Here is a 16,255-nt window from a genome sequence, read left to right as displayed (position 1 = left end):
CTCAGGCTCAACTTTTATTATTATAAATTTTCTTGATCACATATTATCTGTGCCAATGTTAAAATTAAGTAGTTATTTTATTGTCATATCACTGTTAACTCTTATTTACTTGGTTTAATTGTTTCTTCACTGTAATTCAGGCCATCAGCTATTCCTGGACCTGTTCCTGATGAAATAGTTCTACCTGCTGCAAATTCTATTGGTTTGTTTTCATTAATTCATTAACATAGTTTCTTGGTAAAAAAATTATAGATTCCAAAAATAAACACCTGGATTTTTGTTAATTAGGTGTAAAGCTGCTGCTTAAGATGGGGTGGAGGCATGGTCATTCCATTAGGGATGCACACTCTAATTCACTGTATGGTATGTTTTTTCAGCATCATTAAATCAGACATCCTGCATTTCCTCTTGGTATTATCTTTGATCCATTTAATTGAAGTTTTGACTGTCTATATGACCTGGGATATGTTTTTTCTTCCTGTTAGAAATATTATTAGATTGGATGAAATTTATGTTTTTTTCCTTTTCTTTATAATTGACAATGAAAAATTATTATGAAACTGGTACCTATCATAAAAGGGGTACCAAAAAATTAAAAAAAAAAGAAAGGAAAAAGGAGTACACAGTATAGAGCCAAACCTAGAATCAATGGCCACAATGACAACACAAACAATATGATACTTTAAAGTAATCCTTCATATCCCATTTTACATCTTTCTTAGGCACCTTTTAAGAGAATAGACCAAAGTCCCTAACCTGTCATGGTTACAAAAGAAAAAAAAAGGTGCTAATGGGGAAAATTTTAGTTTTGGAAAATCATCTTCTACTCGTTTTTCTTTATCATTCTTCTATTAATAGTTTTCCTTTTTGCTATACATTTTGTAATTTTCTTTTTTTTTTTTTTGTTATAGAGTAATTTGCTTTCTTTGTTATCATTTTTTTCTCATTAGTGTTACAAATGGATTAGTTGTTTTTTTTTTTTTTAATTCTTTTTAGGAAAAAGTAATGTATAATTGTATTGATGATTGAGAGGGAAAATCCCAGTACAGTAAGGACAGTAAGAAACTGTACAAGTAGAGAAAATACACAGTATTTCAGCTGTTGTGATAACTACAAAAAATAGAATTTCAGTAGATAGATTAGCAGCATGAGCTCAAGAATAAACTTTAGTTATAATATTCCGAATCATTTCATCTACTAGGATTTGCCATAAAAATTCTACTGTTCATCTCCATCCAGATAGTCCAAAAGGCAGCTGCAGGAAATGAGTTTGGATCAGGTTCCAACACAGGGTCCCAGCAACAAGTCACAACAGCCTATGCAGCTGTGCATTGGGAACATCTTGCCATTGAGGAGAAGGGAGATGTTCCCAATGCACGGCTGCAAAGGCTGTTGTGGCCCTTGTTGGGACTAGATCTGGTTTCGCAGGAAACATACACCACAATAACTTGCCATTGCTGGAAAGTCCCTCCACATACCAGCCTTTTAAAAGTCTAGGATGGTGTTAGGGAAGACCCAATAAAGATTGAGGGCCTGTTTGGTTCATGGGAATATGGGTCTGGATTCCAATTCCAACCGTTTGGTTGGGTGAAATTGGAATCCCATTCCTATTCCTGGTGGAATGGCATTCTCCCATTTGAGGAAATGGCCATTCCCTCCCCTGCCCTTGGGTGGAATGAAATCCCATTCCAGCTGATTCCGATTCCCATTCTGATTCCTGTCTGAACCAAACAGACTATGGGAATAGAGCATTCTGACTCTGAGGGATTTCGATTCTGGTTCCGATGCGAACCAAACGGACCCTCAGATTTCCAAGCAAATGCCTCTAAAGAGACCTGCTGGTTGAGCAATGCAGGAATAAATGATATATCGTTTCCAACTCCACATTGCATAGTGGACAATTTTGGGAGGTGATCTGAATGCCTCTCTCATCCAGTTTGTTTTTTGTTAGCCATTTACCCAAGGCTGCTGTCCAAACCAGGAAAGAGACCTTTGATGGTGCTTTACGAGCCCAAACAATTTTGTGAGGAAAGGAGGAACCACCCTGGCTGAGGTGTTGCATCATGGACTTTAACGTAGAGGATCCCTTTGCTGTCTCACCTCCAAATCCTACAATCAATCCTCTTCAGAGGCAATGGGATGGGATTGCTGTAACCGGTGTAGTAAGGATTCAAACTCTATTTCCCGGTCAAATAGGTTCCTTCTGAAAGTGAGGCTCCAAACACCATTAGAGAGTGTAGAGATAGATGATAAGCTGTTAAGTGTTTGTGGGGTTCCAACCCCACATTTTATACCTGCTGTTTATTTTATTTTTTATTTAGAATAATTAGGCCGGCTGGGCCTTGTTTGTCTTTCTTTCATTTGTTTTAAGTAAGGGTATTATGGTAATTAGTCATTGTAATAGATTACAATATAAATACATCTTAGTGGGCGGCTAGAAACATAATTTAGCCAAACCCTTTCTTTCCTACTTCTCTTCCTCTTCTATTCGTGACCCTTCTTTCTCTTTCTTTTCTACCCTTTTAAATCAGAAAACAACTATTTGCTGGTTTAATTTATTCAAGTTGGTATCAGAGCCAAAACTAGAGCAGTTTAGGGCTCTCATGTGAGGCTAATTCAGTCGGTAGCATGAGAAGTTATTGAATCTGAAGTATTGCATCTTCACCTGATTCTTGGAGGATCACTGGAGATTCGAATTGTGCCTAAGGGGTTACACAACCTTTGGAGAGTGCCCGGTGACCAGGAAGAGTCAGAGAAGTCAGGTAAGTCAAAGATTAGGGCTTAATCTGAAGGTTAAAGGTGCGATCAAATTCTTTCTGAGAAAGAACTCATCTTTATTGAGATCGACCTTAAATGGAAGAGCTTTTAACCTTCTGGAAGCAGTGGTTAATAGAATTCTGTCTCCTTTGCCATTTCTTTAGGGTTTCTTGACAGAGATCGACCTTGAAAGGAGCTTTTTTTTGACAGTTCTGATTTAAGTCAATTATTGCTGTTAGTTTTCTGACAGAGATCGACCTTAATTCAGCAGTTTTCTGATATATCTGCTAGTTTCTCTGAGTTTTTTTTGTGAAATCCCATGGTCAACTATTGCTCCCATTTTTCTGTGACAGTGACTGGTTCTTGAGTAGCTACAATAATCTGGGTTTTTGGCTCCTGGGTGTTCTTGTCGACTGAGGATTGTTTCTTGGGAGTTACCAATAATCTGAAATTGATTTCTGGCAGTGACTGTTAACATCCTCTTTAAAATGGAGAAAGTAGGAAGTGAATTCAAGACTCCAGGAGAAAGTTTTTTAGGGGCTGGAAGTATGACTGAAAGTTCTTTTCAAATTACAACTGTTAGGTTCGATGGAACAAATTACTTAGAGTGGGCACAATCAGCCATGATGGCAATTGGGGGTAGAGGTAAATTAGGCTATGTAACGGGGGATATAAAGAAACCAACAAACGAAGACACATCACTTGCCAAATGGGTTCAAGAGAACTATTTGGTGATGACATGGTTGTGTAATTCAATGCAGCCCCACATTAGCCGAAATTATTTATGGGCCAAAACGGCTAAGAAAATCTGGGATAATATGAAAGAGACCTACTCCCAACCTCTTAATGTTGCTAGGGCTTATGAACTGAAGTGTGAAGTGAAAAATCTCAAGCTGGGGGAGAAGCTAGTATCCGTTTACTTTGCTACTTTGAAATCTTTGTGGCATGAAATTGACCATTTGGAAACCATTGAATGGGAGAATCAGAGAGATGCAACTACCTATAGCAAGCTGGTTGAAACAAACAGAGTTTTTGAATTCCTAGCAGGTCTGAATTCAGAATTTGACGTAGTAAGACAACAACTTCTTACCAGGGATAGTGTGACCTTGTCTCGGGCTTATTCACTAGTGCATAGTGAAGAGAGTAGAAGAAAAGTGATGTTACAAGTTCAACCCATGGAATCAGCCGTAGCAGCAACAAAACAGAAATTTGGGAAAGATCAGGAAAAGGAAATAAAGAAGGAAGATAAAAGGGAGATGTTTTGTGATCATTGTAAGAAGCCCAAGCATACTAGGGATACTTGTTGGAAGTTGCATCCCCATCTTGTTCCAACTAGATTCAAAAATAAGAAAGGAAGTGCTAATAATGGCAGCCAACACTGACAGTGCATCATCTTCCAATACAAGAACCACATCTCTAGATGCCTTAGCTGCTGTCCGGGCTGCTTTGACACAAATGGAGAATGAAGCTGGTATTTCCGGGTCATCATCTCAGTCTTCAACTGTTACTCCTGCCATTCCTACTTCAGCTTTTGCTTCCTCAGGTACAAGAGCTACAACATATCACACTTCAGCCCCAGGTAATACTAGACCCGTCTGGGTAATAGATTCAGGTGCTTCTGACCATATGACTAGTTTATCCACCTTGTTTACCACCTACTGTTTATCCTCAGGCAATGACAAAGTGTCTATTGCTGATGGCTCTCTTGTTCTTATTTCTGGCAAGGGAGACATTAGGTTGTCGGATGCCATCTCCTTGTCCTCAGTTTTGCGTGTCCCTAAGCTTAGTGCTAACTTGCTTTCAGTTAGTAGTATTACTAAGAATCAAACTGTTCAGTGACTATTTTTCCTGATCGTTGTGTCTTTCAGGATCTGGAAACGAGGAAGGTGATTGGGATTGGCCGTGAGACGAATGGAGTCTACCTGCTTGAGCATCCACAGGGGAAGGGAAGTGAAGTTGGGAGATTGTTTATTTCTCAGTCTTTGGGTCAGATTATGCTTTGGCATAACAGATTAGGTCATTTGTTCTTTGGGTCTTTGAAGAGTCTGTTTCCAAGTTTGTTTGAGTCAGTCCAAGTGTCTAGTTTGAAGTGTGAAAGCTGTGCGAACTTGCAAAACATTGTAGGTCAACTTATTCTTTGAGGAATAAAAGAAGCAATGTTCCATTTGAAATTGTGCATACTGATGTTTGGGGGCCATATCATATTCCTGCCAGGGGGGGTACAAATACTTCTTGTTATTTGTTGATGATTATATCCGTTTCTCGTTGATATATTTCATGCACTCTCGAGATGAGGTTCCTTCACTGACCCAAGCTTTCCCTTAGATGGTATTGACCCAAATTGAAATCAAGATCAAAATTCTCAGATTTGATAGTGCCAAGGGGTATTTTGCAAAACCCCTGGCATCATATCTTCTAGACCATGGAGTTATTCATCAGAGCACTTGTCCCCGTACACCTCAGCAGAATGGGGTTGCTGAGAGAAAAAACAGACATATTTTGGAAGTAGCCAGAAGCATTATGCTCAACTCTAATGTTCCCATACGCTTCTGGGGGGATGCAATCCGTACTGCTGTTTACCTTATTGACCGAATTCCCTCATGGGTTTTGGACATGAAAACACCATTCAACCTTCTGTATTCAAACAAGGACTTGTTCACTATTCCCCTTAAAACTTTTGGGTGTACTTGCTTTGTTCAAATCCTGGGACCTCATCACACCAAATTTGATCCCAAAGCTGCTAAATGTATTTTCCTTGGGATGCACAAAATCAAAAGGGGTATTGCTGTTATGATCCTATTTCGGGAAGGCGTTATGTGTCCATGGATGTCACCTTTTTTGAGGATATGCCCTACTATCATAGGGCCTCTCCTTAGGGGGAGAGTCGTGAGGAAGGGATTTCAGCCCCAGAAGTTCCATTACCTATCCCAGTTGTTGAGGGGGAGTGCCATGAAGAGGGTTGTCAAAAGTCCAGGGAGTTGAGAGTGTATCACAGACAGTGGTGGAGGCAGGTTGGTTCTCATTCACAGCAGTCCCGGCCGATCCCAACACCTCCTACAACTTCAGATCTAGGCATTACACCCATTGTTGAGCTCACTGTTGCAGGTACTTCACCTAACACTGTTGAGCCTCAGTCCCTTCCTTCAGATGACCTTGATCTCCCAATTGCAATTCATAAAGGGAAGCATGGTTGTACTTCATCCATTGCTCATTGTATCTCCCAGTTTCTCTCTTATGGTCGTCTCTCAGAATCCTACGGATCATTTTTGGCATCTATTGCTACCATTCCTATACCCAGAACAGTGCAAGAGGCTCTTCTGATACCTGAATGGAAGGAAGCAATGCAAATAGAGATGGATGCACTTATTAAGAACAACACTTGGGAACTAGTTGACCAGTCTGAGAGGAAGAAACCTATTGGATGCAGATGGGTGTTTACAATAAAATATAATGTTGATGGCTCTGTAGAGAGATACAAGGCCAGATTGGTTACAAAGGGCTTCACACAAACTTGTGGCATAGACTATATGGAGACCTTTGCACCAGTTGCAAAGATGAACACAATTAGAGTCCTACTATCTATGGCTGCGAACTTCTCTTGGCCACTTTTTCAGATGGACGTCAAGAATGCTTTTCTAAATGGAAATTTGCAAGAGGAGGTGTATAGAGTTACCTCCCGTTTTTTACAATACAGAAGCAGGAAAGAAAGTTTGTCGACTAAAGAAGGTTTTGTATGGGCTGAAACAGTCTCCGAGAGCTTGGTTTGACAGGTTTAGATTGGCATTAGAAAAGTTCGGCTACATGCAGGCTCAATCAGATCACACTCTCTTCTTTAAGAAGACAGACTTTTTTTTGACCTTACTTGCTGTCTATGCGGATGATATTGTGGTGACTGGAAGTGATATTAATGAGATAGATGCTCTTAAGTAGAATCTTCACAAAGAATTTGAAGTAAAAGACTTGGGAGAACTGCGCTATTTCTTAAGAATTGAGGTGGTTCGATCTAAGCATGGCATCTTCATCTCTCAAAGAAAGTATGTCCTTGACTTATTGGAAGAAACTGGAAAGTTAGGAGTAAAGCTTGTTGACACACCCATTGAGTTGAACCATAAAATAAGTGCAGAAGGTGGAGAACCTCTTGAGGACAGGGCTATGTATCAAAGGTTGGCTGGGAAACTTCTTTATCTCTGCCTAACACGACCAGACCCGAGCCGGCTCGAAAACAAGAAGGGAAATGTGAATATGGTAGTCATATTCACATTGGTGATTTATCAGGACCACTTACTACAACTTCTCTAGAGTTTGTTGCAGCAGCTGCAGTGAGGGCCGGATTGGAGAGAGTTATTGGGTCCAAGGCCCATTAGTTTATGTTTAAACTAAGAGTTTTTACTTAGTTTTTACAAGTAGCAGACTTACTAAGGGCATACTTGTCTTTGTATTCAGTTTTATTTACAAGTATATAAGCTAATGAAAGGGGCAGGCAGACCTAATTTTTTTGATTGCTCCCCATTTTCTTCAATTTTTTTCCTCTTCTCTTCTCTGCATAAACCTTCTCTTTGGTTTCTTTCTTTCTCTCTTTCACATATTTTATATCAGAAGAGAATTTTTGCACATTTCTACTTAAATAAACAAGAAATTTATTTGTTGCTTATAAAAAATATATATAAATAAATAAATAAACATGTGAAAATTAAATAAGAAACTAGTTTAGTTCTAGGGCTGAAAAAACAATATTGGATTAATGGGACATTAAAGAAAAGAATATGGCTTAAAGCTTGAGGGAATTCATTTTGTGGTTTTAGGGCTAAAACAATTGTGTCAAGACTTTAATGTCTCAAACTTTTAACCCTGAACTAGTAAAATGTAACTATTAACCCCAAAATGGGTAATCCCAAGAAGTTTGTCTTGAATGATTGAATCTTGGCTGGTGAAGGGGTTTAGTAAACATGGTTGTATCTTGTATGTTATTGATTGTTACACTTTTTGCCTTATGGTGGTGTGTTTGAAAGGAAAGAAACTATAGAATCCCAGAAGAAAGGGGTATGGAGAATGAAGTAATCAGAAAGGTGAACCGATGAGGTGCCCTATATAGTTTCTGGACTTCCATTTTATTGTATTTTGATGGGCTGAAATTTTCTAATTTCTGTAAAGATTAGGGAACATCAGAAAGGGCACACTGCTTGTGCATGCTGCATGTTACAAAAGAATCATTTTAACATAATTATTCTGGAAGTTGACATATGCATCAATCAACTTCTGGTTCATATTTACCATTTTTTTATGATGCTCTCCCTGTTAATGAAACTGGTTTCAGAGTTCAATACATCATACCTATTCAAAATCTTTGTGTTTTCAGATGTACGAAGGGAGGCTAGAAAAGCATTTCTTGCCTTTTCTTCTGATGATGCAAAAACATCAAGTGATCAGTCTGAGCCTGTAATCCGTGACCATGAAACTACTATTGAGCAGCCTAATGATAACATATATTCTTCTCAAAGCACACCTGTGAGTGTTCTTTTCAGCTTTATGAATTAAAATAAACTTTTATTCTTCTTAATTTCTCAATACTTCTATAGGTTAAGTTTTGAATGTGAAACTACGAAATACTTCTGACATTCTTTTCCAAATAAACATATCATGTTGCTTGGTATTATGTTAAGATAATTTATCTGTTTCTTTGCTCCTTTTAGGGTCTGTAAAACAATTCTTTCCCCACACACAACCTGATATCTTATTGTACTCATAGTTGCTATGCATTTTCAATGTGCCTCTTCAGTTGCCTGTCACTTTGGAGTCCATCCACAATGGTAGGAATAGAACATTCTCTATATGTTACCAAGATGGATTTGGGGTGAGATCTTGATCCCTCTCTATGCTTTTAGACTCATGTATGGTTAGGGTGTAAAGAGAGTGGAGGCAGGTGGATTTTAAGTTGATTATTAGGTGTATGGTTGGTGCTTGATCCTTGGTCAATTTGACATCATATTAGAAAGCCCAGTTGATTAGGCAGTCTTTGAGTCAAGGGACACTTCAAACTTGCAGGTGGAATTAATGGTCTTCTTGCTTTGTGCACATTTTTTTGATAGTAAAAGAAAACTTTTATTAAAATAAACAAGAGTACAGGAACTGTTGATAAGACATCAATGAAATAGAAAAAAAAGGTGAAAGAGCAGTTATGCGCATGAAAATGAAATCCCACCAATGATGAAAATCTTGCATAAAAATGGAAAAAATGAGAAGGAACAGGAGAGGAACTGAAAGAAGGAAAACAGTACAATTAGATTATCTAACCCACTTTGGGATCATCTCACCAAGAAAGGATGAAGATAGTGGCCTGCCTGCATCAGTCCTTCAGCTTCTTCAAGGGTGGACTCTCAAGGGTTTGAATGCAAGGGGCAAGCTGCTTTGGAGGATTTTTCAAGCTGCTATCTTGTGGGCTCTTTGGAAGGAAAGGAACTGCTGGATTTTTGACAATAAATGTACTGATGTAGCTTCAGTCAAGAACAAAATTATAGGCTTCCTGTGTTCTTGGTTAAGTGTACAAAGGGCCTTCAATGGTCTCCAGCTTTTACTCCTTTATTAATAAAAGTTTCTGTTATTGATAAAAAAAAAATGGTGTCCAGCTTTTATCTCTCTCTCTCTGTTTTTTTTTTGCAAGCTGGACCTTTTTTTATCCAATTTCTCAGGTCTTTTTGTATATTCCCAATGTACAGGCTCTCATTGTGCATGGGCTGATGTATTCACTTTCCTTTTTTCTTAAATTATGTAGGACCCCAAATTATCTCACCATTCACTGAGTCAAAGCAGTCTTCAACCACAACATCTTTATCTTGTGCAATATCAAAGAGAGAGGGGAACCTTTCACACAAAGCAAGGTCCCCACACTATTTGTCAAGCCAGAACTTGATATGATTACCATTGCCAACTTGAATCGAATGTCCTTATAGAAAACAGGAAGAATGAGACAATATTACTCCACAGGGCACAGCCCCTTGGGGGTAGGCCAGGGCTCAAGTCCCAACCCCGATTTGTGAGTCCATACTTATCAACGATGATTCTTCTCTAGATGTTGCTTCTCTCTTCGCTGAATCTCCAACACCATTTGCCAAGAAGGGCCTTGTTTAACAGTTTTAATATTTCTGATGCCTAGGTCACCAACTTTCCTTGATTGGCATACTGTTTTCCAACTCACCAAATTAAATTTGAAGTTCCTCCAGCTAGCCCATAAAAAACCCACATTTTCTTCTCTAAGTGTTTTGCAACAGTTGCAGGGATTTGAAATAAAGACATGTAATAAATTGGGAGTGAAGACTGAAGACAAAACACTCTGAATCAAAGTAAGTTTACCACCTTTTGATAAGCACTTAGATTTCCACATTGACAGTTTCTTGTCAAATCTATCAATAACCAGATCCCAGATCCTCTAGGAACTGCTTTTGGCTCCCAGGGGAAGGCCAAGGTAGGTGGTGGGCAAGTTCCCAGTTTTGCAGCCCAAAATACTAGCCAGCTGGGAGTCAGGATTACCTTCCTCTGTCTTCATTAATTCGCTCTTTGAAAGGTTGATTTTAAGGCGTGGGACAGCTTTGAACCATCTAAGGATGCCCAAATAAATCAGCTCATCAGTTGAGGAATCACAAAAGAAGATGGTGTCATCAGTGAATTGAAGCAGGGAGATCTGTTCAATGCTCTCCCTAACTTTAAACCCATGAATGAGGCCACCAGCTGTTGCCCTGCAGGTGATCTTACTCAAAGCTTCCATTATTATATTGAATAGGAAGGGAGACGAAGGATCTCCTTGCCTTAAACCCTTGAGCTTTTGAATCTTCCACAGGAGACACCATTGAAGAGAACAGAGAATGTGGGAGTGGTAACACAAACGTTGATCCAATTTCTCCATTTGGAGCTAATGTTCATTCTAAACAGCATATAGTCCAGGAAATTCCAGCTAACATGATCAAAAGCCTTTTCTAAATCCACCTTGAGTATCAGCCCTTCTCTGCCTTACCTTTTCCGTGAATCAATCAATTTGTTAGCTATAAGGGCCCCATTAAGAATCTGTCTCCCTTCTACAAAGGCAACTTGGAGGGAGAGATGATCTGGCCCATCACTCTTTTCAGCCTTGAAGCTAAAACTTTTGCAAGAATTTTATACACACTTCCTGAGAGACTGATGGGTTTGTATTCTTTCAACTCCAAGGCCCCTTGCTTTTTTGGAACCAAGGTGATAAAGGTTGAGTTGAGACACCTTTCCAAAGCAGTCCTTTAGTGGAACTCTTCAAAAAACCTTCAAAAGATCCTGCTTGATAAAGTGCCAGCCCAGTTTTATAGAATTTCAATGTGAAGCCATCTGGGCCTGCGCTTTATCCCCCTCCATTAGAAAGATAGCCTCCCTGATTTCTTCCTCTGAGAGTGGTTTCTCTAGATCAGGCAGCATCTTCATCAGAATGGGCTTGTCTTGTATATTTTATCTCTAGTCTCTAAGCGGATTACCAGAATGGGCTTCACAAACATGTGGGTAAGCCAGAGAAGGCCCATAGGCTTTCTTGTAGGTCAAGATTTTAAGTGTTGCATGGACTCAGACACGGGAGACGGAATCTAACACGTCCCACAAGTCCAGCTTGGAAAACTCAAAAAAGGAATTGTGGACATGTGTCGACACTATGAAAACTTTGGGAGATAGTAATTGAGTAAAGGTTATGACATGAAACAAATATTTCAGAAAACCAATTTGGCTTTATGCCAGGGAGTTCAGCCTTGGAAGCCAAAGCCATCTTACTTTAAGACAGTTGAAAGAAAAGTTCAGAGACAAAGAGAGATCTTCGTATGGTTTTCATTATCTAGAGAAAGCTTATGATAGAGTCTCTAGAGAAGTGATATCTTTTATCTTATCACCTATTTGTATTTTTCCCTCTTTTCTTAATAAATTTTCTTTTTTATTGATCTTCACAAAAAAAAAAAGAAAAAGAAAAAGAAGAGTCTCTAGAGAGGTAATATGTTGGGTTTTGGAAAAGGAAGGAGTCCCAAATAGGTATGTGGACCTAATTAAGGTGATATATCCATATAAGTTTGTCTTTTCACCACATACAATCAATTAGCTCTGAAACTGTCCATGTATTCTTTTCTCTTGATGCGTATGAGTGAACAAGGAGAGGAGTGTCAAGGATGTTAAGTTCTAGTGAACTAGAAAGGGGGTGGGACAAGACATCTTGTGTCCACATGTATTTTATTGTGGAGGCTATAGCAAGATAGTTGTGGGGTTTACTCTTTCTTGTACTTCTTTATTGTATTTCCCTCCTTTCTTTTTTCCTTAAATAGTATATTGTATTTCCCTACTTTATGTAAGCTAGTGTGATGCATGCTACCTATGACTTTTTTTTGACCATCTGAATGGAGACAAACATAAGAATTTTAGAAGGAAAATCCTCTTAAATTGATGAAACCATACACATATATGCAAACAAAAATCTCCTCTTCGGCAAAATCTTCCAATTTCACAACTGATGTCCTCTTTTCGTAATTATTACATCTTCTGATATTTTGTGTATTCTCAATGCATGTGCAGCCATTCACTGTATTGGGTTTATCCCCATTTTACAATTATTAAAAAACAGTGACTTGTCTGTTCCCTCTTGATTTTAATTTTAGGGTAAAAGACTTAAACATACCTTGGGTTTTCAGAAATTGACTTAAACATACCCCAAGTTTTTCAATCTGACTTAAATATACCTTGTAGGCTGACCCCACTGGACTTAAAAATACCCTCTACTGTTAAATCTTTAGGAATTATTCTCATGAAACATCAATTGTCCTCTTTAAAATTTAAAATCCCCATTTTACCATTTGTTGACTGTTTTCATGTTCCACCAACAAAGAGAACAGAGGCTTTGTTCTCTCCTCCTTCCTTTAGTCGTCCATGTAGTGAGCAGGCTTGTTCGTACCCACGAACAACTACCACCTTGTTAACAATTGTATCATGGTGGTCCTCACCAATCCATCAGGGAGAAAGTAGCGGCACCCATAGAGGCTCTCGAACTGATTTGTATGAAGAACAGAGACAATTAGAGCAGGGTAGAACTAAAATTCAGAGTATTAATTGATTCAAATGACAGTAATTTTTATCTGCAATCAAGGCAATGGTTACAAAAAGGAATTTTAAGTTGATCTTCAAAGTTACAAGACAACACATTTTTACATGAATTATACAGTTGAGGAAATGGGAATCTTGTTGTTTGATTGACCATTTCCGGTGAATCGGTGATTGCTTTTTTAACATTTGGGTGCTTTTCAACTTTCTCTTCTCCCCAATTATTTATTAGCCCAGGGCCAACCTAGTAAGAAGTTGGATCATGTATCCCCTTATAACAAAAGCTGATCCATCACAGCCAGGAAAAACTAAAAAGCAATTGTATAGCTCATTTGTTTGACCCCTCTAGACTGGATAGTAGGATTTGGGTTCCTTCTTCAGGTATCTTCTATTGTTCTTTTTTCAAAGAATTAACCCAATCCCTCTGTCCCTTGGATACCCTTTCCCAGTCTTGGAAGTTTGGGGTAGACCAATTCCTCCCAGAGTAGGTGCTTTCTGCTAGGAAGCTGTCCTAGAAAAGTGTAACACTTGTGACTTGAAAAGAAAAGGCCTAATTGGTGTTTATCCCCGCACTGGTGCATCCTATGTAAGGAGAATGGTGAGAGCTGCTATCACTTGTTAGTATCCTGCCCTTTTGTTTCAGAAATCTGGTGTTAGTTTTTCTCTCTTTTTGGTTGTAGGTGGCCCTCCCCTCCAAATGTGCAGAGCTTGTTTAACTCTACTTCTGTGAGGGGTTTAAAAAAGAGAGGTAAAATTTTGTGGAGATGTGCTAGAACAGCTGTATGCTGGACAGTGTGGGAGAAAAGAAATCAAAGAACCTTCCATGAAAAAGAAAGAAACAAGGAAGGCATCATTGAATTAATCTCTGTTAGGGTGGTTCATTGGGTCAAGACTATGAAGCTCCTTGAAGGTTATTCAGCAGGAGATATCATTAGAAATTGGAAAGAAGTGGCTTGGTCTGCTCCCTTGAATACTTCCCCTGTTCCAGCTTGGAATCCTCCAACTATGGGGTTCACTAAATTGAACTTTGATGGCAGCACTAAAGGAAACCCAGGCCCTTCAGGTATTGGTAGAACGTTCAGGGATGAAGAAGGTCGAATTATTGCCATGTTTTTGGGCCCTATAGGTTGGGGGGATTCTCTGAGAGCTGAAATTTTGGCAGTTTTGGAAGGGATCAAAAGAGCCCAGCAGCTGAATATTAGAAAACTGCTGGTGGAAGGTGACTCTAGGCTGGCTGTTAGTTGGCTGCAGAAGGAAGATTTCAGTCTGTGGAAGTTCTTAAATGAGAAAAAAAACCAGCTAACTCAAAAACATGGAAATTCAGTTTCAGTGGTCCAAGAGGAGTACTAATTCTCTGGTAGACTCTTTGGCCAAACAAGGGGTGGGAAGAGCTAATCTCTTTTGGGCATTGTTGTAATCTGATTTCTACTTTTAGGGAGGGTTAAGAGATTTTACCCCTCCCTTCCTGTTGTATCTTTCTCTCTTTTGTTCCTCTTAATAAAAGTTTTTGTTATCTATAAAAAAAAAGCCAACGAAATTTCAGATTTCTTTCTCTCACTTTTTTTTTGAGAAATGATGAAATATAATAATAATAATAAGATAGAAATATATTGAAAAAGTCAGTACAAAATCCTTGCAAAAGTCCTCTCCCTTCAGTTAAGAGGCTTTCATCCAAGATAGACAAATATCAGATCAAATACTCATTGCCAATGAATATGTGGAGGATTTCAAGAAAGCTGGAAGGAAGGGCATTGTGTGTAAGCTGGATCTAGAGAAAGTCTATGACTTGGTGGACTGGGAGTTCTTAATTAAGGCATTAAAGAAGTGTGGTTTTGGAGCAAGATGGTGTAAATGCATTAAAGGATGCCTACAATCTTCTCACTTCTCAATGCTGGTAAATGGTGCAGTCAAGGATTTCTTTGGTGCCCTAAGAGAAGTGCGACAAGGGAACCCTTTATCCCCTTTCCTTTTCACCATATTAGCTGAGGTTTTTAGCAGATTGATCTCGAAGGTAGAGGAGGTTGGTTTTTTAAAGGGTTGGAAAGTAGGGAGGGAGAGGGTGGTTGTAACTCTTCTACAATTCGCGGATGACATCATTATTTTTTGTGAGATTGGAGATGAGTTAGGAGCAAGAAACGTAAGGATGTTGGTGAAACTCTTTGAAAAAGTGATTGGCTGAGGAGCTAGGATGTTAATTTGTGGGCTGAGGAGCTAGGATGTTTAAGAAGTGATTGGCCACTCAAGTATTTAGGCCTCCCCCTTGGTGCAAATCCTAGAAGTATAGATTTTTGGAATCCAATTGTGGAAAGGTTTGAAACGAAACTCGCTGTGTGGAAGAGGAATTATATATCTTTGGGGGGTAGGATTACTCTCATTAAGTCTACCCTAGCAAACCTTCCAGTTTACTACCTCTCGGTGTTCAGCATGCCTCAAGCTGTGGGAAAGAAATTAGAGAGAATAATCAGGGATTTTTTGTGGGAACCAGACGAGAAGAAGAAAGATCATTTAGTAAGATGGGATCTAGTATCTAGGAGAAAAGAATTTGGAGGATTGGGGTTAGGAAGATTGAAGGAAAGGAACGAGGCTCTACTAGGAAAGTGGTTATGGAGGTACCCACAAGAAACAGACAGGTTGTGGCACAAGATTGCGACTAGTATTCATGGGCTCTCAGAGAATGGTTGGAATGCTGGAGTGTCTAACAGGGTTTCCAATGCTTCACCTTGGAAAGCGATTCACAAACTCCTCCATTGCTCCTCAATCATGTCAGGTTTGACCTCAACTCAGGTAACAAAGTTAAATTTTGGGAAGATGTATGGGTGGGTGGCTCTTCTTTAAAGACCTTATTCCCATCAATTTATGCCCTGTCCTGCCTTAAGGGCACACCGGTTGCTGATTTTCTGTCCCCTTCTCCTTCAGCCTGGTTTTGCTTGGAATCTGGGTCTCCACAGAGATGTGCAAGATTCAGAGCTAGATTTGGTGTCTTCTATTATTCAGCTGCTTGACGGGGTATTTATTAATCCTGCTAAGCAAGATACTAGACTCTGGGCTCCTAATCAACCTTGACCTCTAATCAAAACCTTGACCTCTAATCAACCAGGGGTATGTTATGGGCCTGGGCGTAGGATCTCGTCACGGGTCGGTCCACGGGGAGAACCTCTAGCTTCCCCTTGCCCCTCCCTTTGCGTGCAGACCCTATCGTGGTGACCTAAGGGGTGATTTGTCCAAGAGATCACCCTAACTCTCCTTAACTCTTCTCTTGACTGAAATTTTGGATGCCTTTATTCAATAATAGTGGCTCCTTAAATAGGAGATTACAAGAGTCCTGCTCTTAGGGAGACTCCTTGCTGAATAGGGAGACCTCCAACTCTATCTTGATAAGATAAGACTGATAAGATAAGATAAGTCTCTCTTAATC

General features: G+C 39.3%; 1 protein-coding gene across 3 annotated transcripts in view; it reads left to right on the top strand.

The window, feature by feature from the left end:
- TGH (SWAP (Suppressor-of-White-APricot)/surp domain-containing protein) overlaps window positions 1-16,255 on the top strand; it is a 64,868-nt gene that overhangs the window by 10,025 nt on the left and 38,588 nt on the right. For all 3 annotated transcript variants that reach the window (XM_010267038.3, XM_010267039.3, XM_088903351.1), the window contains 3 exons: window positions 141-202; window positions 289-363; window positions 8,114-8,262. In XM_010267038.3, the coding sequence (XP_010265340.1) occupies window positions 141-202; window positions 289-363; window positions 8,114-8,262 (286 nt within the window). The remainder of the gene's footprint in view (window positions 1-140; window positions 203-288; window positions 364-8,113; window positions 8,263-16,255) is intronic.

The sequence above is a fragment of the Nelumbo nucifera genome, chromosome 4, assembly GCF_055504915.1.
Source record: "Nelumbo nucifera cultivar China Antique chromosome 4, China Antique-T2T, whole genome shotgun sequence".
Taxonomy (NCBI): domain Eukaryota; kingdom Viridiplantae; phylum Streptophyta; class Magnoliopsida; order Proteales; family Nelumbonaceae; genus Nelumbo; species Nelumbo nucifera.
This window is presented reverse-complemented; position numbering and strand designations above follow the sequence as displayed.